We start from the raw sequence: 24163 nt of genomic DNA on the forward strand, positions 1-24163 counted from the left end.
TTGAAATAAAGGCACAAAAAATCAAATCACTGGTCACTTATGAAAATCTTGTCCTAAGAACATAACACAAACTTCATTTCCGGGTTTGTTTGACTAAAAACAGTGTCGGGTAATTCATTTTAGTGATGAAAGATTTTGTGAATAAACTAGATATTTTATTTGAAGTCAGAACTTGAAAATGAATAACCTCTCTTTATTCCAGCCCTGATAACATGGGGCTACTCGACCCAGCCACTAGTGACGGACGAGTGATTTTCTTCCTGCCATGGGAAAAGATGACTATTGCCGGCACCACAGACACTCCAACTGAAGTCACACACCACCCAATACCTACAGAGGAAGATATTAACTTTATTTTGACTGAAGTGCGCAACTATCTGAGTTGTGATGTTGAAGGTAAATTTAATGACCTTTCTTTTTCATGGGAGGGATGCTGTTGTGTCTGCAATGTTTGAAAGTGAAACTATCCTGTCACTAAAGTTTTGTGTGATTTGATTTACCATGCTTTTGGTATTTTGGGACTTTATGTGACATAAAGGTCATCCTTACCAACATTTCAGGGTAATACAATTACTGCTTTGTCAGATGTACCCTGCATACCCTGGCTATTCAAAATAAAATCAGTTGATATATACAAAAAGAAAAGGAGTACTTGTGGCACCTTAGAGAATAACTAATAAATTGGTTAGTCTCTAAGGTGCCACAAGTACTCCTTTTCTTTTTGCGAATACAGACTAACACGGCTGCTACTCTGAAACCAGTTGATATATAGACGTCCACTCTGAGTGCACCCTTTTGGCCCAAGTGGCGTTAACTCTTTTGGCCTCACAACCACCCAGCTGCTCCTCTTGGCCTGCGGGGGAGGTATGTGATACTGTTGATTTTCGAGAGGGAAGGGGTGGAAGATGTGGAACACTTGAGGGTACATCCAGTGTCAAAGCGTGAGTTTATTGACCAGTCTCAACCAACTTTTTGTCTAGAAACAGTTTTTGACTCTTCCAAAGTCATCATTCTGGTTTGTATTTTTTTAACCACTTTGTCCTTAATATTTGCCTTAAAAAAAAATCGGTACATATCCAGTACTGTCAGTTTTCAGTTCAGGACAGGGAAGGATTAAGGGCTAAAAGGGAATTTTTAAAAATAGAATGATGATGATCGCTGGTAGGTTCATTTGATATAGGGCACTCAGATGGAAATGACCTGTTTGCATTCAGATTCATGGTTTAGAGTTGAAAGGCTTCATATCTTATATCACCAAGCCCTTTAGCCATCCTGTCCCCTTCACCGTTGTTTTTAAAATGATTTTGTGAAAACGTTTGCGTTAGCTGAGATATTAAAGTAAATCTGAAAAGCACTCTGCCTGCTGGGAATGTAACAGTGTCTTGTAGTTAGATTTAGGAAGCCTTCTATCCAGAGGCTGAAAACTCTAGCTTACTTGTTTATTCTTCCCTGAAATGGGTAAATTGATAGTTCTGTTTTTGTATCAAGTTAAGAAAAACGATCTATCCAAAAAATGTACCATCAAGTCTCTTGAGCAGAAGTTAATCAGAATGATGTGGCGTGCCAGGCAGGTGGTTGGTTGAACTAAGCTATGGCTCGGAGTATTGAATAGGACAGAATTTTTGCAAGGTATTTCACAAAAGTAGTTTTCTGGAGTGTTTAAAGCTTTTGAAGGAAACCCACCTAGGTGCATGCTGTTTTTCACGAATGCAATTAGCAGTGTTTATAGATTGCCTGTTATTGAATTAACAACTGTGCTGGCCGTATCAACTCACTGCAGACCTGTTTTTTTGCTGCCAGAGACAGTGCCAGGGTTATCAACTTACACAGGCTTGGATGTGTTCCAACTATTTAATTATAGTGTCACACATGCTGCTTTTTCTAGTTTCTTTAGTTTATAAATGTAATATGGTATCTTATTTCTGTGATTAGCACTTCATTTTGGCGGTTAAACATGCTGGCAGAGCAACATTGATTCTGAAATCTATTCAGTGCTCTTTTGGGATATTTTTATAGTCTGTTATCGATTTTCAGTTATCAGTCATATAAAAACAGAATCTAAAAACATACCCCAAAATGCTTCAGCATAAAGCAAATCAGTCAATTTTTTCCTTTGTAAATTTAATAGTCAACACAATTAAGTTTTATAAAAGCCTCTACTGCTCTCATGTTTTATTTAAAAAGTGAAATGATTATAGAATCTACTTGTGGTTTTGAAAATAAATAATTTAATGGTATAAACAGATGTGATCTGTGCTAAACCTGTGTTGAAAAGAGATTAAATTTGTTATAACTTGGCATTTTAAAATCATTTGGTCTCTTATATATTATAAAAAATAACATGGAACATCTTTTAATTACAGTAATTAAAAAAGATCCAAGGTCCACATCACAAAAAATATGACTTTGCAGACGGATGGAAAAATTCAGGCTGCCTGTTCACATTCCTTATACGGTCATCAATGCACTATGCAGATGTACTTCTCTAACTGTATCTCACCTCCTGCAGGTATTCATAACGCTCCCATCCCCATGGTTTGTAAGAGGAGTGGACTTTGTACCTTGCAGTAATTGGCCTCAATGAGTATGTCTACACTGCAATTAAAAGCCTGTGGCTGGCCCTGTCAGCTGACTCGGGCTAAAGGGCTGTTTAATTATGATGTAGACCTGGGGCTCGGGCTGGAGCCCAAGCTCTGGGACCCTCCCCTTCATGGGGTTCCAGAGCCTGGGCTCCAGCCCAAGCCCAAACATCTATATTGCAGTTAAACAGCCCTGTAGCCAGAGTCCTGTGAGCCAGAGTCAGCTGACACAGGTCAGCCTCAGGGGGTTAATTGCGGTATAGACATCCCCAATAAGTCACATGGCTGAAGCAAAGTAGTAGATATTTTTTAGAAGCTAGGGTATGCTGTATTTAGTTATACCTCCAAGGGGTTTTTATTTTTACTATTTGATGCCTTCAGGTTTTATATCTACTATTGAAAAGTTAAAATTGGTTTTACGGGTATACTTATAACTGACAAGGAGCCAAGAAATAGCATAGATAAACATCTAGCCAGTTGGCCATGTATTTGATAGGATGGGAAAAATCAAGATAACTTTGTCTCTAATGGTGCTAAGGATGGGAAGTTTGAAATCCTCTTACTATATCTCTTGTCCTGAGAAGGACAGTTGAATATGGACCACATGGACTCTTGTTGATTATGAAATGTGTAAGATGGGGCCCTTTTAAAGCCACTGTATAGTAATCTGAGAACCCCAGCAGTATTGGAGGTTAGTGCAGAGCACAAGTTGTTGGAGTACTGGAGCTCTGCTAATAAAAATGCATTCAACCCATATCTTTGTGCGCGCCTAGGTATACTTCCACAAGATTTATTTGTCAAGTTAAGAGCTTGGGATAGTAACCCAATCATTTTAGAAGAATTTTCGAAAAGTGTATTGGAAACAAAATGTCAGGCATGCAGACACAAGGAAATGATACTTAGCATGTTTAAATGTGTGAAGAGAAATTGCCCATCTGAAGTCAGAGGCATGAGTGCATTGCACAGATTTAACTTACTGGTTGGTTTTCAAGCCTTTTGATTTTTCCAGTTTGTACAATGGACCTCTCTAGTTCTGGGTGCCTTTTTTCAGGTTAGAGGCTAGAGGGCTAAAATGTTTGACACTGATAATGCTGTTCTTTGATTCTCTAACCCTGCCCATTCTACTGCTCTGGAAAATCTCTCCTGTATTTTAAATTACTTTCTAAGGCTGTAACTACATTTCAAACTGGAGATGTAATTTCCAGTTCAAGGACACTGTGATAGGGTGTACTGGGCCCTTTGATCCCCTTACTGGTGGCCTTGCGGTCCAATCGTACCACCCCAAAAAAGGAGCAGTAAAGGTGCATCCTTCAGCCCACCTAGAGAGGTTGTAGGGAAGCAGTCAGGGTGCAGTAGGTCCAGTTAAAAAGTAGCTGCAGATTAGTTCCGGCAGGGACCAGAGGAATAAGGAAGGGTGATCCTTGCTGGTGGCTGGAGCTTAAGGGAGAACCAGCAAACTGGTTCTGGTGACATTTGCATTCCATAAGGAAGAAGCGATAACTTCAGCCCTGCGATAAGGGTGAAGAGGAAGGGGTTACACAGGAAGAGGCCCAGGGAATATCATCATCAGCAGCAACTATTCCAGGAAGCAACATGTGACTGCTACTTATAGGGTCCCTAGGTTGGGACCCAGAATAGTGGGTGGGCCCGGATACCCCCACTGGCAGGGTGGCCTGAGCCCCAAGAAAGGGATAAGGCTTGTTTAGAGGCCCAAGTGAAGGGCAGGTATTGGAGTCTCCAGGAAGAAAGCCCTGGGGGCATTGCTCTATACAGGGCAGACACAGACTTAAAGCTAGCCCACAAGGGCTGAGAACTGACTCCAAAGACAGGGCTGCAGATACAAATCAGGGCACTGTGATAGGCCCTGTTGTACCTTTGTTACCCCAGAAGGGGTTCCTTCATGTGATGAGCCACTGAAAACCTGCCCGGCAACAGCCAACAGGGGGCACCAGAAAAGGGCAGAGTTCTGGTTCGCACTTTGCCAACAGGAGGTGCTCATGAGAGGTGAGTGTCCCCCGTCACAATGGCATATGGGATGTAGCCATTGGTGGTACGAGGGTGTAACAATCCTGAATACATATTCAGGGTTTTAGACAGGATGGTACTTTGGGCAGCTAGCCTCTCCCCCCAATTTGCACTGCTGTGGCTCCACGCTATTTTAAGCACATTACCTCAGGTATGTTTAGAATGGGTGAGTGTCCTCAAGCTGCAATTTACACTAGCAACTCTAGTGTAGACTTACCCGAAGCCAACACATAGAGTAAGGTTTTTAAGCTCCCTGTTTCATGTTAAACCTCTACTTTTGGGCAACATCCTAAGACCATTTGGGTGATTTACCCTGGTGCGCCAACCATTCCTAAAGTCTTGAGAGCAGCCCTGGTGGTTGTTTGAAGAATTTGCTAAGTGTTAATTTGTGACTTGATGGAGTGAAGCTTGGATACATCAGTTGGTGGTGGTAGTTAATTTTTATAGCTTCATAAGTGTGCATAAAGATGAAAAAGAAATGTCCTGTCCCAAGGAATTTAGTCTTGCCTTCAGTGAGAGTAGCAACAGGCCCTATCATATCAAGGGATTAAAATAAAGAAAAGGGGTAAGGAGAAACAGCATAATGGAAAGACTGGGGTTATGATAAGTTCCTTTTTCAAAATGTGTAATTTTAACACGTTAGCCTGAGGGACAAAAGTCAGTCAAGAGGGGCAGGAATGATGGTCGCCACTGAAAGGCTAACTGGGAAAAAAAAATGAAGCTTTTACTGCTGGAACCTTTGTTTGTTTTTGGTTTGTTTGTTTGTTTTTTGAGCAGTGGAGAAGTGGTAGTGCTGATTGTTCTCAGAGCAGTAACTGGGCACCGTATATGGTTTAAGCTGTTTGTTTTTATATTATGGTCACACGATGTATAAATTCACTCAACTTCTGTCACTGCTGGATCCAGCCTTCCTGACACCTTAGACAGAGATGAAGAAAGTGAGCTTTCATTTACCTTGTTTTATCTTTCATCTTCCATGTAACAAGGCTTAAAAAAAAAAAATAATAAAGCTACACAGTAGTAGTGGTGTTAATTCATTGAGGGCTCAGAAAGGCCCACTGTGCTCCTTTATAATAGCCATTACATTCTCCTAATTAAACAGTTTCCTCAAGACAAGAGAACTGCAGAATAGCAATTGCATCGTTTTAAATAGTGTTGATGCCAATTACAATGTTGATTGAGACGAACTGTGCTTTTCTGGTTTAAAAAAAATATGAAAAGTCAGTGTTGTAATGGCTCTCTGACTCTTTGAGATAGTCCAGAGGAAATTCTGTACCTCGAGGCATAGAACACAAATAGAGGACTTAAGTGTGAGAAACTAGTGATTTCAAGGAAAACAACGTCTTTTCCTTTTTAAAAATAAAATTACTATCATCCTGACCGCTCACCCTAGCAAAAAAACCACCTGACCAATTTTCTCTACTCTTGGCAAACCATCACCAGCTCTACTCAACTGGTGAGAGATTTCCAGGATGTGGAATTCCCCTCCTTCATCTCTACATACATCACAAAAGTATTTTGTGGAAAGGTTCAGCCCCTGGTTACCAACATGCTGGACACTCAGTGGGGGAAGCTCTTTGTTTCTCCCTGAACCTTCACATCAGGACAAGTATTTTGGTGGGGGCAGGATGAGACTTCAGGGTCTTCAACCCCCCGCCCCCCTTTTCAAATAACAGGTATAGGCTTGGCAAGGAAGGATTTCACCCACACTTTCCCTTTGACTTTCTATTGAGGTCTTGGTGACCTCAAGATGCTAAGGTGCTAGGTAACCTTTGTGTAGAGAGCTGAAAGCATCATTAGCCTAACTGGCCCAAAAGTAAAGGTTCTGAGGTATCCCTAAATATTGCATAGTGGATCACTGTGTTAACAGCTGAGCCATTAGGAGGATCATCCAAATAATTTTCTGATTCTTGTTACCAGTTGTAACTCAGATGTTAATGATCAGATGGTTTTGGTTCACTAGCATGTGGACTGTTGCATGTACAAGTTGCTGCTGACCCGCTTTCTATTAGATAACTAAATAATAGGTCAGTGTGAAACATACCATGCAGCCACATATGTTGTGGCAGTTAGAAATAGTTGTAAAAAGAAATGAGCATGGTGTTTGTAGAACAAAATAAAAAAAGTGTGCTGGAATTGTAAAATCCACAGGCTGTCACAAGTATCCTAATTTCCATCATATTTGAGGTTGTCTGAGCACATGACTGGGAACCAGGAATCTTGGAATTGTAACCCGGTTCTGATATTGAATCCCTCTCTTGTCCTTGAGACAGTCATGTCAGCTTCTCTGTTCCATTTCCCCATCTTCAAAATGGAAATAATAATACTTCTCTCCCAAGGGGGTTGTGAGTATTAGATAGGATTTCAATAACATTTTACAGACGCTATTTTAAGTCATAGGATGTGAGTAAACTGAGGATACATATACCTCTGTCCTTGCCTATCTGGCATGTGAATTTGAGGGGAGAAATGTAAACATTATTTGTGCCAGAGTAATTTTAAGAAAATGAAATCTTTGCTTTTAACCAGAAAATAATAAAACTGATTAAGTCTGAAGGCTTTTTTCTAATTCTGTTTGGCCATTATTTGCTTCTAAACAGTGAGAAGAGGAGATGTCTTGGCAGCATGGAGCGGCATTCGTCCTCTTGTCACAGATCCCAGCTCTAAAGACACCCAGTCAATATCTCGGAATCATGTTGTTGCTGTTAGTGACAGTGGCCTTGTTACTATAGCAGGTACTGGAAATCCATTTCAGATCTCTCATATGGCTTTGTCAGGATTCCCCAGTGTATTTAAGTCAAAGGTAGTGAATGTTTGTACAGCAGATTTGAAGGAAGAAGCGATATTATTTAGTTATTAGCGAATAAGTGATTTACTAGTTGAAGTCCAGTAAAGATGAAACTGGACTAAGTGTGAAGTTTGGCCGATGCAACACAATTCCACTAGTTTACCAAAACAGATTGTTTGCAGGTGGGAAATGGACAACCTATCGCTCCATGGCACAAGATACCATTGATGCAGCCATCCAGGCTCACAACCTCAAGGCAGGTCCATGTAAGACGGTAGGACTTTTCCTGCAGGGGGCTAAGGACTGGAGTCCTACTCTTTACATTAGGCTGGTCCAAGATTACGGACTGGAAAGTGAGGTGAGTCGACTATATTTCTACTCAGTGTTTGTATTAGTTATCAATAACATTTAAAAAAAAAAAAAAAAAAAAAAAGCAGCCGCACAGCCTGTATTAAGGGCTCTTAAATTGGCATAAGACTACACTGTTTGGTCAGGGCAGAAATAATTGTATAAGAAAGAAATCCAGTAATAAATTTTCCTTTGCTAGTGGAGTACTAAAAGCCACGTACGTTCTTTATTTCAGCGTCTGCATAATCACAAAGCTATGCCCTCTGTTTTTAAACATGTATGACAACCTAGGTCTTGGGCACCTCAAGCCCAACAAAATCTATTCTTCAAAGGTGATCACAGTAGCAGAAAGGAGCTGAAGCATCATTAGTCACCGCTACATTGATACATGCATAGTAGTGTTAGTGCTGGTCTAAGCATTCACAACGCCAGTTGTTTCCTCCCACACAATCAAAATCTAATACCATCCTCAGCCTATTTATTACAGGCTATGGGAGAACTGACAAGACTAGTTTATATCTATTCAGCTGTGCCTCAGAAGGTGCTGGGACATAGTGTTCGCTAAATGTGCTCTTAATTCTATAGGTGGCTCAGCACCTTGCGTCTACATATGGTGACAAGGCTTTTGAGGTGGCCAAAATAGCCCAAGTTACTGGAAAGAGGTGGCCTATTGTTGGAAAACGCCTTGTATCTGAATTTCCTTATATTGAAGCTGAGGTATGTGAAAATGGCTATGTTTCTCATCTCTGTAATTTGTGATGATTATTAGTCACCCACCCTGTGAAGTAGGAGAGGGGGGTGGAGACTGTATCTGGCATGTAAACAGAAATTTATTTGAGTAAATCATGGAATAATTTTTTTTCTGAACTTTTATTAAATGCATTTAAACACATGAGCCCAGCTGCTTTTTTATATTGCAGCAAAAAAAGTGGGGCTTGCTTCATATAAATCCATTTTCTTCAATCACTTAAGCAAATTATGGCCTTGTGTGCACATATGCATAAGGCTCCATATCTGCTCCCTCCAGTGCTCTTGTTCACCTTACCGCCCCGTTTACCAGAGCTTCATGCTATTTTTTTCCCTCATTCCCACATAGGTCCAGTCCCCTTTCCCATGTCCAAACACTGCAGAACCTTACATTTATCTTTTTATCCAATTCTAATATTCTAGGTTATGTATGGGGTAAAAGAGTATGCATGCACTGCAGTGGATATGATTTCACGTCGCACTCGGCTGGCCTTCTTGAACGTGCAAGCCGCTGATGAAGCCTTACCAAGAATTATTGATATAATGGGGAAGGAACTTCACTGGAGTGAACAGAAGAAAAAGGTACAAAAGACACTTTAGAACTGGAACTTTTTTTAAGCTCTCTTGTAGAGCCCTGTGCAGGATTATTTTTTTAATCCTGCTCCCGCATTGTTTCTTGCATTTTTATCCTGCTCCCTCCCACAAAACCCGCAAGAGAGAAATTTCCCCATGCTACTAAAAAAAATCAAATAATAAAAAAAAAACAAAAAAAACCCCCACCCCACATAGTCGGTTAGTGTAAACATTCAGACACAATTTTTACCACTAAAACAATAAAACAAATCTTGCTTAAGCCATATAAAAATATACTTTAACCCCTGTTATAATGGACATCAAATCTTTCTATCCTTCGCTTAAATTTCAGAATTAAAACCTTTATTTTAAAAAAAGAAAAACTTGCTTTACGTTGCTGAAAATTCTATTTATGACAAACTGATGAGAGATTGAGTGTTTTCTCACAAATTACCAGAGTCTGTTTTTTGCCCACCCAATCCTGTCTGCAACAAAGTACGTTTAATCCACTCCCGTTATTATGGCAGTGGGTCCTGCGGGGCATGCAGAATCCCAATCGTGCTGCAGGGCTCTACTCTTGTTTTCCTTAATCAGTTTTAGTCTTAAACGAGTTTAGACATGCATTTGTTAATAGAACATTGCAAATGCCCTTTTCTTTTGGCATATGCCATTTTAAAAAAAAAGCTATCAAACCAGTTCCAGTTGCTCTGAAAAGATCAGAATCTATGGTGCTGAGCTGCGTAATTTAAAAGTGAAAGTAAAATTGGAGGTTTCATCCTGTTCCTTAGTGGACATTTTGTTCAACATTAAATTTGTCAGAAAAGTTCGAGAGACACAAAATTTGACTTGTAGGAGCGTTTCAAGACAGGACTGCTGTTCGTTGGTAGAGCTGTGGAAGGGAAGCTTGCATGGCATTTGCCCATTGTTTTTTCTTTGTATCCCTCTTATCTTCCTTCTCCTCTCTTATAAGGCTTCCTTTGTGAACTGATGACGAAGTTGGTCTTGATACCACTGTTGGCCTCACTAACAGTCCCAAAGTCATCTTTCTCTCTCCTTTCCCTCATCTCTGAGAAGCCATTGAAATCTAGCGATATGGGACCTGGTCCACATAGGGCCCAGGTGGTGAGCATCCTTCACTTTCATTGCAAGATATGTGACCAGCACCTTGCAGGATCTCACATTTACAATGCCGTAAAATGCTCCTGCAGCATGAGGAGTAGTGTCAGGAGAAAAGTGCAGTCATGTGGGCTGGCTCATTCACTTAGAGACAGTCCTGTGTCCAAGCAGGATGACCAGGTTTGAGCTTGACCTCTTGAAGAGGGCAGGACTGCATGCATGTTGTGGTTCTCTCAGCTCCTAAAGGAACATGAAGCCTCCTATTGCTCATTCACGATATCTTTTAGCCAGTTACAAGTTGTATTAAAGTTCAGAAAGAAGCTCATTTTATTCCTGCATTCTGCACCAAAAAATAAAAATTCTGCACCAAAAAATTAAAAATTCTTCACACAATATTTTAAAATTCTGCAAGTTTTACTTGTCCATAAATAAATGCAGAGGCTCCAGCATGGCAGTGCACGAAGGTGGGAGATCACCCCACAGCCTCTCCACCCCCATCCTGGGGACACAGACTCAGTGGTAAGGCTGCACCCAACCCTGACATGGCACAAGGCCTGGGCCTGCCACAGAAACACCCCGAGGCACCAGGTGTGGGGCAGGCAGGCTTAACCAGGCAGGATCCAAGTGTGGAGGGGCTCAGTGTGTGGGGATCCAGGTGTGGGGTGAGAGGATTTTGTGGGACAATCTGGGTGCAGGTAGCTCAGTGTGGGGGGATCCGGATGCACAGAGGCTCATTGGAGGGCTCCAGGTGCAGGGGTAATGGGACTCTGCTGGAGCTTCCAGGTGAAAGGGGTTGGGGCTCAGCAGGAGGGTCTGTATGAGGGGGGGTTTCAGCAGGGGTGTCTGTGTGCTTGGGGAGTGGACTTGGTGGGTGAGGGTCTGGGTGCAGCTAATTGGGGGTCAGTGCTGTGGGTGTCTGGATGTGGGGGCTCAGGGTGGTGCAGGGGTATGGGGCTCGTCAGAATGGGAGTTTGAGTGCAGGAAGCTCAGTGGGGGGTGGTCTGGGTGCAGGGGTTAGGGTCCGGAGGCAGAGGGCTCCAGATGCAGGGGTTGAGATTCAGTGAGGTGGGGTTTGAGTATGGAAGACTAGGGGGTTTTGGGTGTATGGGGTGAGGCTTGGCGGGGGTGTCTGGGTATGGGAGGTCTGGATGCATGGGGGTTGGGTGGATGGGGGAGCAGCTCCTTGTACAGTGACCCCTTTCCTTCCCCCTCCCCTCTGCAGCTGAGGAGCGATGGGGGCAGAAAGCAGGATATGACGCTGAGCTTCCTGAATCTGGAAGAGGTTTATGGGAGTGCATTTGACAGCCCCAGCCACTCCTTGCAGAGAAAGAGGAAGGTCCGTCCTCTCCTGCCTCCAGTCCAGCTGGGATTAGCAGCTGATCCTGGCTCATGGTAGGAGCCACTGGCTGGGGTGTCCCCAGCTCTGTGGTGATTTAACTCTCCGCCTGCTGCTCCGGGTGCCTTAAATGATGTACCCGAGCAGCTAGGGAGTGGTTCACAACTGCCCTTGCAGCTTCCCTGTCGGAGAGTAATTTTTCTGCGGGGAAGCAAAGAAATCTGCAAGGGACATGAATTCTGTGCACGCACAATGATGCAGAATTCCCCGAGGAGTATCATTTGAATCCTCTCAGCTGGAGGACTTGTGATGACTCTAAGCCTTTCCAGAGGGATTCATAAAAAGAGGGATGCAGTTATATCACAGATGTGTGCTAAAATGCTTGGTAAATATCCTGAAGGAAGAAGGGAAGGGTTGTTGTACTATAGCTACAGTAAACTAACTGGAAGGGGTTTGGTTAAAAATAGAGAAACAAAAGAAATTAAATTCGAAAGAAAATCATTTTGGTAAATTAGTACATGTTAGGATTCATATAATTCTATCCAAAACATTAGGTTAAGAGTGCTAAGGTTGCAAACCAGTCAGAAAACGTCAGCACTGAGATTGCATGGTAACCTTTCTCTAACCCCTTGCGCATACGCATTATGATACAGTCTTTAGTTGCATGATCACACAGTTGCATGATCATCATGCACACATTTCTCCAACAATACAAATAACATACTGTTTCTGTAAGTGTAGACTGATGGTCTCTCTCCAGCCCAGGAAGGAGTGACACCATGCCCAGTTTCTGGAGCAGCCCCTTTTTCTCAGGGCTTCATTTATTGGTCGTACCAACAGTCTTCAAAAAAAAACAACAAATAAACAGTTCAACATAAATCCAATGGCCAAACCAGGTCCCTTTCCCTTACCTCAGGACTTCATTGCGGGAGTCCCCCAGCTCTGGTAGCTCTTTCCCAGTCCTACCAGCCAGCTGTCTGGGAGTCCCACTGCTGCCGGAGCCAACCTGCTGCTTACAGCACTCCTCCCTCAGTTCTTTCAGCCCTTATCGGAATCCAGTGCTTATCAGGCAATCACCTGATCCCTTGCAAATTGCCAGGTACTTATGTATTTTTTAACATGGTTCTGCCTTAGTACTGGGCTCACTGGCCCCAGGACACCTGGCTTTTACAGGGGCATATCACCCTGTTACAGTAGCTACACATGTAGCATCTTTAAATGTGATTTTTTTTTTCATTCCTTTCTGTGCTCTATTTTCATTATGGTCCAGTATATCTTTTTGCTGTTTGGGGGTGAGATAGTTCAGTATATTATCAACACAGCATTCCTTAAGTATTCCAGGGGAGGAGGCCATTAACTTCAAAGCTAACTTAGGTCCTGATCCTCTAAAGACTTGTGTACATGCTTTACATGAAGCATGTGAGTAGTCCTGATAAGCTCAGTAGTTCTCCTCATATGCTTGAAGACCTGAAAAAGAGTTCTGCTCAAACGCTTGCCTTTTTCACCCACAGAAGTTAGTCCAATAAAAGATACTGCCTCACCCACCTTGTCTCTCTAATATCCTGGGACCAACAGAGGTACAACAGCACTGTAAACAACAGTGGAAGATATTTAATTAATCACGTGTGTAAATCTTTGCCACATGTGTGCCCTGGCTATAAACTTAGGATACACACACACATGCCCGGGAAATTTGTACTATTGGTATGTGCCATTTATATATAATCTATAGTATATTAAGTACAGTTTACTGTGAACTCTTTGTATTGGTGACTTTTATGGTATACATTGACAATAATACTAAAGATGCTACATAATTCGAATTAAGGTTGTAGAAAATAAGTGTATGCTAAGCTAATATACTGTATTATATATTTGAGAAATAGTATGTGATCATTTGATTAAAGGCTGTAAATTCTCATTTGGCTACAATATTGAAGGGAGCTGGAAGGGTCAGAGCCAATCTCTCAGGTAAATATGCATTTTATGGCCTTCCACACACGATGTTAAATACCCAAAACCCCACCCACAACTCTTAAATAAGTGAAGAATAAGATACCAATTCTTAATGAAAGGTGATTTCGTAGACTTGATCTGGAAGTGCTGTTTCTGGTGACATCACTGTGAGTTGCATGTGTGGACTGAGGGCATGATATGGCCCTAAAAATCTTTGCATTCCATGTCTTCAGTATAATTATCAATTGACAATCAACACTTGTACGTCAAAGCCAGTGATCTAGATGAAGCATGAAATGGTTCCTTATCTTAATGACCTTGTTCACTCTAAGCACTTTTTTGGCCATCAAATGCTGATATTCCTCTAAAGACCAGCAATTATAAGTATGTGAAAGGAGCCAATGAAATATTACGGTATAGAAGAAATTCAGCATGTAAATATTCAGTATTGTTCTAGAACTGAGACTTTGTTTCTTTCATATTTTAGGAAGAACTTGAATCTGCTAAAAAGTTTCTGTATTATGAAATGGGCTACAAGGCAAAAGTAGGGCAATTAACAGACAGCTCTGAAATCACTCTTATACCTTCAGATATTGACAGGTAAATGAAGTACAAATGGACCTCCCGGATAGTCCCTGGGAAGATATTTCTGTCAATCTTTTGTGTATTCCTTTTCCATTAATAATCCTATTTTGCAGATATAAAAAGAGATTCCACATGTTTGATAAAGAAAAGAAAGGCTTTATTACCATACTGGATGTTCAAAGTGTGTTAGAGGTAAAATTTCTCTTTTGATTTTTTGAATTCTTATCTCAGTTGTGTAGTATGGTATAAATCATGTTTAACTGATCCAGTTGATTTGCCTGTTGTGTTGTTCTTTTATTTAGAGCATCAGCATTCAAATTGATGAAAATACACTTCATGAGATTTTAAATGAAGTGGATTTGAACAAAAACGGGCAGGTTGAACTCGATGAGTTTTTGCAGGTGAGTGGTTTTCTATTTTAGTTGTAATGAAAGGAACACAAGAACCCTCATCTCCTTTTGCTCTGTATATTGGAAATTAATTATCAAAGCTAGATGTAGAGTTTGTACATAAAATTTTACAGACTTGCCATTCATTTTTTATTCATTATTAATCGTATATGAATTTACGTTGTCTAAAGGTGGACAATGCTTGAATCAACATTAAGAAATACCAACAATTTCTACACCACTGTTTGTATTGATCACAATGTTTCCTATACTCTGAGCCTATCCTTGTAAGGGCAAATGCTGCAGCATGTGCTTATAAGTAGGTTGGTTTTTTTAGTGATGACCATTATGCCTGGACAAAGCATTGGAGAGAGAGACTGAGGGGTTGTTTTCACTGCTTTATTAGCTTGAAGTATAACTCAGTTTTCTTGCTAACCCGGTTGCCATCCCGCACACAAATCTCTAGTTTGAGCTGGGTGGTGCTTTAAGATCCAGCCAACTAGCCTACCAGTGGGTATGGTTGCCTGACAACAGCACTAGTAATACAGTGGGGATGCAGCAGCTCACATCACAGCAACTCATCAGCCGCTAATCAAATTCTTCTGTGTAGCTCAAGTGTTGCGTATTGTGATCCCTCTCTCTAGAGATTAGCTCTGAGTGAGAGTGACTACAAAGCAGAACACTAGGCTAGCTTGAGTGTAGTAACTTGAGAGTACTAACCCAAGCTAACTGTTGCAGTGAAGAATTTCCTGAGGCTGAAATCAAGGCCCCATTGAAATCTGTAGGAATTTTGAATATTGCCTTCAGCGGGGCCAGGATTTCACCCGAAGCCTGTCCTGCATTGACAAGGGGATATACTAGTTGAGCTAGTAGGTATTATCCATCCATGACTGCTAGGAGTTTTCTTTTTAAACATAGTGTTTGTCTTCCTTCCTTCTGTTGTGTTTTTCCCAGCTGTCGGGAGGCTAAAATAGTGGGCTGTCTTCTGTACCTTTTTTTTTTTTAATTAAAGTAACCCAACTAAAAGATTTGCTGAGGGGAAAAAACAAAAGACTTCATGCTCCCCTTGACTTCTGTGAGAGAGCATCGTAAATCAGCAGATCTGAACTGGGGGCAACACAGAAATGACTAACGGTCGCTTGATGCAAACTCAAATCCTGTACAAGCATCTCCATGTAAAACCCTACCTTCAGGGATAGGGTTAGGAGCCCATCACTCTCTGTAAGTCTCCTAGCAAACTTGAGGGGCAAAACAGAGCAATACACTGCTGATCAATTCTGCAGTAGTCATTTATGTGGATTTTTTGTCCGTGCTGTGGAGATTCCATCAGGGAACAGCTGTAGTTGGGTGGTACATGCTGTCAGGAGTCCTAAGAAGCTGTTTGAGGCCACGGTGCCTAGGCAATGCAAATGGGCGAAATACCCCTTATCCCCCATCCTCCCCCAAAGAATTCCCAAGCAACTCTGAAACTAAAGTAGTTTTTCCTATGCAGAAAAAACCCTCCTTAGGTCCAGACAGTCTATCCTGTAGTTTGTCGAGGTATTCTTTCAGTAGTAGAGGGCTGAATCATGCCTGTTGCTTCCTTCAAATTAGGCATGAGCCACCCACACATCTGAGGGCACAACTTGGCCAGCCGCTGCACGTTAAAACAATAGCTTTTGTTCATGCTTAATAGGACTATTGATTAAAAGCTTCACTGAAAAAGTATCGGGGGCAAGAAGCTGCAGGTTCAAAGTGTGGTGTATGCCATCCACATTGTCCTGCTTAATTTCTGAATGATCTAAAGAGAGAAGTGCATGAAAGGAGGACATTAACGTCAGTTTTCTATGCATCTTTCTGCAAATGCTTTCCAAAAAAAAAAAAAAAAGAGAAGGCAATAAAGATACCACTAAATTGTTTGCCTCCAACCATTTGACTCCCCTCACATGAGCAGTTTTTGTTTCCAGCCAGCCAGGTCTGTTTTTGTAGAGCATTACTGGTCAGGTATTTCAAATGACTGCCAGGTCTTTCCTGAATCAGGGCAATGATGAATGCCGAACATGTGATAAATTAATGCTGGGGATTTTGGTCAATGTCAGCCGTTTCTTCACTGTGTCAAGTTAAACAAACAAGATCAAGGCAAAGGAAATGGTAATTGTCTCTCTGGAGATGAGCTGTAGATAAGAGCATTCTTGAATCTAAATGCAGAAAATTTTCACAACTTATGTCCAGCATTCTAAAAAGGGAGGATTTATTTGCCTAAAACATAGTCACCAAAAAAACATTTAAAATAAAATGGAAAAAATAGTCCAGTGACGACATCCTAATATATTTTCTTTAAAAAAAAAAAATCACACATCTTTTCAGGCAATTGAGAGAGAGCCCACCTTTTTATATAAAGTTTCAACTGGGGAAGAAATTTGATTTTGCACTTTATAAACAGAACTCTCTCCATTTCAGAGTATGTTATGCTGTAACTTGGTTAGTTGGGGTGCACTATAATTAAGAAAAAGAAAACTGGCAATTAATCATGCAGTGTTTATTGTGCTCAATACTCTTTAGAGGTTGTCTGTTTTGTGGTTTTAATACTTCCAAAATGTGAATGACAGCACTTTTTGCATATTTTTAAAAACTAATTATTGGTGGCTTCTAGTTTGTCCTCTGTGTTTCAAAAATGCACCGTAAGCCACATTTTGAAACGGATTCCTTAAAAAAAAAATGAAAATAAATGTTTGAAATCTGGTTACTGAAGTCATAGGCCTCAAAGCTTCAATAATCAGACCTTTGTACATTTGGGCTGAATGTCTTCTATGTATGTGGACAGCATGTAGCATATTGTGCACTACTATAAATTAAGTTTTAAAATAACAAGTAAAAAAGGTAACAAGTAATAAAACAAACCTTTGATTTTTGCCACCAAGGTAATTAAATGTGTGGAACTTACTTAAATGGTGGTAAATCTTTTTAAATGGATCTATTAGGATTCATGCTCCTTTTGTGTTTGCTTTCTGAAAACTTTCATTGGATTACTTTCATAAAACTTTCATTGGCAGAATGTTTGTGGAAACTTATGTTTGCAAATACTTGTGGAAATTTGTACAGTATTTGAATGTGTGTCAAGGCGCTTGCTCACTTATCCAAGTGGGGAACAGAGCACTGCCATGTGATTTTTCTGACCAGTTGCAAATAGTCAACAATGGATGCTTTCAGAAACTGTTTGTTGTCTCTCTAATGAGTCAAAAAGAGTTAGGAGTTTTTAAATAAAGAATAGTCATGAAGAAATCATGATGCTCACAGATATATCAAAAACAGAAGCAGAAGCTAAATTCATTAGATACGTTGTTACAAAGTGTTTGTTTGCTCAGCTCTAGTCTAGTCTTTAAGAGAAAAGTCAGATATCACTCAAATCAATACTGGAGGAAGGAAGATAAAAAAGGATGTTTTCCTGATTCTTGTAGAGTAAGACCTGAATAGAAGAACATATCAGCATCTGGGTAGCTAATGCAGTTGTGATCACTAGTCTGTTACATCACAGACCAGTTTCTTGACTGTGTCGACTGGCGTATTTCCACTGGCGAGAGTGGAACTATGACAATTTACACCAGCTGAGAATCTGGCAGATCTTTAACATTACTGTGTAGATATTTGGATATTTTTTGGACAGCAAGTACTGTTCAAGGGCCCAATGCTGCCTTCACTTACATGGACCAGAGGCTGTGAAACTGTAGGTGGAGGCCACAGAAGACAGGGGAAAGAGCAATTAAACAGGAGGAGGAGGGACTGGATGAATTGGTCCTCTGTGGCATGCTCCCTTTGGGGCCAGACAGATTTTTCTAGCAGAAATTCTCTTGGAGGTTAATTATCCTCCAGGTCACCAGGTTTGTGTGGGCCCAAGTCTACCTGCGATAGTTTTGTAAAAAGGGAAGAAATCTGAAGTGAGGTGACTATTTAGCTTCTGTTGAGAGGAAGAAATATTTTGTAAATGCCAATTGCTTTTTGTATTAGAAAGTCTCTGACCAGCTGACTACATGTATTTTCAAGTTCAATGCGGATCTTATCCATCGATTTTTAAAAACAAAAATCTAAAGTCTAACACTAGAGTATGTTCATTAAGGTAATGCTGAGACTCCAGTTTCAAGGACTTAAATGCAAACTAGTTTTAAAAGTCTAAAGCAGTGTTTCCCAAACTTGGGACGCCGGTTGTTCAGGGAAAGCCCCTGGCGGGCCAGGCCGGGCCGCTGCTTCCCGCAACCCCCTTTGGCCTGCAGCGGTGAACTGCGGCCAGTGGGAACCGCGATCGGCCGAACCTGCGGACGCGGCAGTTAATCAAACCACCCCGGCCTGCCAGGGGCTTTCCCTGAACAAGCGGTGTCCCAAGTTTGGGAAACACTGGTCTAAAGAAATTTGGATTTAGAAGAATCGTGGAAGTCAAGTACACTATCACTAGAATAAGAGTGCTAAATGAGAAAGATACCTTGCAGGGGCAGTGGTAGATCAGGAACCATGTTCTCTTTTCTACCTTTGTGACTCTTTTCAGATTTAAAAAGAATTCACACGCATGAATTATCTTGCAAGCTTGATTGTAATGAATGGCTTTAGAAAGCCATGGGGTAGGGGGGGGTCTGCTGCACTGTTATTACAAATATATCACATCAGTAACTTGTACATGTCCTGCAGCCCATACACAGGCAAAACTACCATGGGCCACAGTGGAAAATGTACATTTAAAGGGTGGCACAATCCAGCCCTAAAAAGCAATACCAACCATTTTGTTTAAAACCTATAATAATAGCATTATTTATTGTGTTTTAATCTTGCTACTGGTTTGGACAACATACTTCATTAACTCTGGCATTGTTTACACTGGAGATTTGTCTCAATTTCAGCCGTTGGTAGCAACCCATCAGGGGAAGTTGCAACCGTTCCAAACCCCTAGGATAGACAGTGTACATAGCTACAAACTGATTTACACCAGTGCAGTATATCCTAGTTTCAAGCAGGGGTAGGCTGTACCAATGGAAATAGCAGCTCAGAGCAATTTCCCTTGTCTACATGATGGGTTTGCTTTAGTTGCAGCTACCTTACTGGTTGGTCACAAATGGGTAGAATCCCCAGTGCAAGAAAGACTTCAGTCTGTGGGGTTAGTATCTCTTTAAGTGTTGTCCGGCAATTAAATTTGGCTACTATCATTAATATGCTGTAAACGTGATTTTTTTTAAGCTCATGAGTGCTATTCAGAAAGGATATGTGTCTGGAAGCCGATTGGCTGTACTTATGAAAACTGCTGAAGAGAACCTACGTGAGAGAGTTGTTATTCCAGTGGATCGAAGTGGTGGTGGACTGTGAGTTTGAGAAGTACAAAACCTGCTTACAGCTACCAGAGAATTTGTCTGTGTAGCTGCCTCGTTCAGTGCTGAAAAATATTCCAATGTTTTCAAATGTCTGTTTGTTCTAGTGAATTGTATCTGGTGGTCAGGGTATACAAAAACACACTGATACATTTATTTTTCCTTATTTTCTGTGCTGATATTAATACTCCAAAATGTGGCCTTTTGGATGGGACATGCTTTAAAAGTTGAAATTATTTGCAGGAATTCAGAATAGAGTCTGCAAAAGGCTTGTTCACAGACACTACCTTTCACAACTTTGTTAAGCTTTTAGATAATCTTCCCCCTTAAAAAGAAATGGTGCATAGAAAGTGACTGCTTCCTAAGATCCAGTCACTAAAAGTATTCTGCATATGTGCAAGACCATATGTGTTCAAAGTGCCTGTCCAGTAAAAGGAAGAGAGGAATCATTTTGGTGGGGGAAGGGGGAATGTTCACATTTAGGTTTCAGGAGGATGCCACAAAGAAATATCTTGAGCGCTGCCTAAATTAAACGTCCTGGTAAGGAATCATAGTTATATTTATGAAATATTACATAGATAGTCACTTCAGTACTTCTCAATGTTGTTCTCATTCAATGGCACCAATTTCATTGCCAGACAGATTTCTGGCAATAAAAATTTGACAGCATAAGACTGGAAGAGCACAAGATTGGACCAAAAAAACCAAAAATCTCATAGATGAGTTATAATTTAGAGTTAAAAATGTATGGGTACAGCTTTCACTCCTCCCAGTGAAAACCCTGCTGTCTTTAGTATATGCCATTGTCTAGCAGGTATTGCAGTCTACTATAAAGTGTCAGACTGTTTTTGTACTTTTAGATAAATACTGAAAGTATGTAAAACAAGAACTTTGCCATAGTGCACTAATCCTAACCACTTAATATTTGCAAAATGTACACTTAAATGGGAAAGTTACTTTGCATTCCAGCAGGCCTTACTGAAATGTGGTAAGGGCTATTCGCCTTTGCATTAATTTGCTGAAAGAGCCAGTTTTGGACCATTTATTTGAGCCATTCTCAACAAATGCTCCACCTGGCTATTTACCCTGCGACTCTTCCTATTATTAAATTGGCTATGATCAGCATTAAGATCAGATGGAGGATTTCTGCCTGATCTGTGGTAGGGAGGGGAAAATGAATGCATATTTTATTGGTGTGTCTCTTTCATAATACTCCTTTGAGTATAAGTATAAATGAGTATAAATACCAGTTTACATATCAAACCAGAAGCCTTAAGTTTAAAATGCCACCACATCTGTACACAACTAAATGCAAAATCTGATTAATTTTAATCCTGTTTTGAAAATTCTTTAACATGATGCCAAGTTAATATCCTGCAAGCAGTACAGGTCTGAAAAATAGACAATTAAAAAAAATTCATATCCAAAGTATATAGGTGCTGAGGACTTGTAGTGACTATGATATTAGTGCTAACTATAGGTGGTGGTGGTTGAATATTTTGGTCTGACAAGTTTCCAGCTATTAAAACTGTATCTATCTAAAAATGGAAGGAGGAAAAACCCACCTGAAATTCTTAAATGAATATAGAGCACTTTGTCTTCCCCCCAAGATTTTGCTTAGATTGTCTTCTAAAAAGTCCCAGGTTAAAATGATTTTAAATGATTTTTCGTTATTAGATTTTCCTAACATTAAGATGCTTTGTACCTTATTGTACACATCGCAGTGGGGAACTAACTTTTCTTGCCTTTGAGACTACTGAGCACTCTTTAGTATGGCTCAATCCATGTGAATTAAGTCCTTGTGCACACTTAAACTATATGAGGTCAATTTATGAACAAAAAGGTCATAGGATTGTTTCTCTATCAAGCTTTTGCATTGAAATATGTCAATATACACAGGATAAAATGTATATCTGTATTTTTGAGATATTAAGCTATTTGTGTCAAATGTCCTTTCAAGGGAAAGAATGAAGAACACAATAACAATTTTGCCACATATTCCAGAACTGGGAGGAAATCAAGGTACAATAATACAGGTTTGTTTTATATTTTTCAAAAAGACATTATGCTACCAATAATTTTTAAAGTGTAATGGCTACAAGTGACACAAGAGGCTTTTTCAGGTCAGGCGAAGAAAACCATTGTATTTAACATATTTGTTATGGTTCAGTACACCTTTTAAAATAGTTCTCCCTCTACTCCCTTAATAAGTTGTACAATTAAGAATGATAATTGAGGTTTCACTGTAAAGCCTAGACTGTCTACTACATACCCACTCCTTGCTGTTCTTTTGCTTTACTAATGTAAAGATAACATGCAGAATGTAAAGGGATTTTCATGGCTGTGTGCCTGTCCTGTTATATTGATTTACTTTGAATTTTAGCTGCAATAAATGTCTTAGCCCTCTGCTTTTTTGGTTTCTTGTGGCACAGTAGAATGTGTATAAATACTTACTTTGTACAAAATAAAAAGTTGCGTATGTTATTTATACTGGTTTAAATAGTAAAATGAAAAAATCCAGAATTATTTGATTTCATCAACACACTTCTTTATGTTTTGAAAAAAGATTATTTCATGATTATTGTTGAGGTCAATTCAGCTGTAAAATTTCATTGTCCTGTATTGTTCTAATGTAGTGTGAAACAACTACTGTTTAAACAAAAACTATAAGTTCAATAGTGTCTGTGGGAGGGGGGAGAGATGTATACTGCATATTTTTCCATGTGGCACTTTTATGTATTGTGTTGGTTTATTATTCTAGATTGGACTGTTAAATACTGTGTTTGAGGCTGGGTTGTCATTTTTATAACTGTCTCAGTGTTTTATTGCCATTATTTATTACTTTTGATATACAGAATGAGCGCATGCATTTATAGAGCAATAAGAGAATATATTTAATGTGCCTTGTTTTTAACTGAATAAGAACTGAAAGCATGAATCAATAAAACTGATTAAAATGGTACACTCACAGGTACTTTGATGTTACTGGCAGTTACAGAAATAACTTTGCTTAGTCTTAAACAAGTTTAGAATAAAGGTGCAAAGTAGATACTTTTTAGTAAATAGTATATTTAGCAAATACATGTCATTTAGTTCAGAATTCAGTGGTTTTAAATCATAAAAGTTAATACAGATTTATCATTATCAGGTAGATTCATTTGCTGCTGAAATACAGGTGAGATGTTCTGTGAGTATCCTATTTTGAAAACTCATACTAAAAATACAACTAGCCAATTTTAACAGGAATTTCGTTTAACCAAATCTTTTCAAGCTCAATCTTCCTATGCACAATGATAAATGTTATCATAACTAAAATAAATAGAAATGACTGGAAAAGATTACATACAAGATCCATTTTGATCATCTTACATGTCAAGTTAGTCTAGGGTTGCCAAGTGTTGATAAATGTTCTTACAGAAAAATGCTATATATTTTCATTGTCAGTAAATCAGAATCGCTATTATCAGTTCTAACACAAATTTTATAATGCCCGTATTATTTTATAGGTTTTAATTTAGTCATGTGGCAGGGATAGCCTATATTTTCATTTAGCCATGCTGCATGCTGCAGGGGTGAAAACCAAAGCACTGTAAAATATACAGAACTGTTACCTCCAGAGTGCAATTGCAAAAGATTAAAAACATTATGCATTCTGCCTTGTATAAATGATTTGTCAGAAAACATTTACCATAATACTTTCTCAAATACTTTGCAGTCCTAAAATTGCTTAGGAGTGTGATCCTGAATCCCTTCCTCAGGCAAAACTCCCATTGAAATTAATAGGATTCTTGCCAGAGTAAGAACTTTAGCCCTCTCTTAGCATTAAATATATGGAGAAGGTGCAGATTTGTTGTAGATAAAATCGGTTGCAGTGAGCATAGAAATATGATATGGAATATCATAGCAACATTAATATTTTAGTGTCAGTGCTCAGACTGGGTGATTCCTATGTCAAATGTGAACTGATTGCATTTGATTAGAGGCAGCAAAATATTGAGAGAAAAACACGTCTTCGACAAGGATGTATCTTTGTTGCTTAAGTGAGATATTTGTTTCTGCCCCACTAAAAATCAGGGGCTTGTCATGATTTCAGATTTTTGTTTCCTTTACATTTTATCCCTTATTCCTCTAATTAGTCACCAGAGTTGTGAATGTATATAGAGTGGTACGAGAGCTTCGGTGACACTGCAGGATATTTGCACAGGTAATGTCACAAGAAGGTTGTTGGCTTCACTCCGGAACCAGTGTTCAGTTTATGCAAGAAACCAATGATATGGGCAAATTGCTGGGCTCATCTTTGCTCTTCATATTTCATAGATAGAAGCAGAGACTAGTACATAGATATCGTGAGCTCAGTGGCAGGCTCCTTTATTTATCCCATTAGCTTTTTCACA

General features: G+C 39.9%; 1 protein-coding gene across 5 annotated transcripts in view; it reads left to right on the forward strand.

Annotated features, from left to right (window-relative positions):
• GPD2 (glycerol-3-phosphate dehydrogenase 2) overlaps window positions 1-22731 on the forward strand; it is a 122289-nt gene extending 99558 nt beyond the window's left edge. For all 5 annotated transcript variants that reach the window (XM_075117843.1, XM_075117841.1, XM_075117845.1 and 2 more), the window contains exons 9-17: window positions 203-396; window positions 7205-7339; window positions 7575-7750; window positions 8326-8457; window positions 8911-9069; window positions 13956-14068; window positions 14167-14245; window positions 14356-14454; window positions 19642-22731. In XM_075117843.1, the coding sequence (XP_074973944.1) occupies window positions 203-396; window positions 7205-7339; window positions 7575-7750; window positions 8326-8457; window positions 8911-9069; window positions 13956-14068; window positions 14167-14245; window positions 14356-14454; window positions 19642-19767 (1213 nt within the window). In that variant the 3' untranslated portion in view covers window positions 19768-22731. The remainder of the gene's footprint in view (window positions 1-202; window positions 397-7204; window positions 7340-7574; window positions 7751-8325; window positions 8458-8910; window positions 9070-13955; window positions 14069-14166; window positions 14246-14355; window positions 14455-19641) is intronic.
• Window positions 22732-24163: the final 1432 nt, after the last annotated feature.

The sequence above is a fragment of the Caretta caretta genome, chromosome 11 (assembly GCF_965140235.1).
Source record: "Caretta caretta isolate rCarCar2 chromosome 11, rCarCar1.hap1, whole genome shotgun sequence".
Lineage (NCBI taxonomy): Eukaryota > Metazoa > Chordata > Testudines > Cheloniidae > Caretta > Caretta caretta.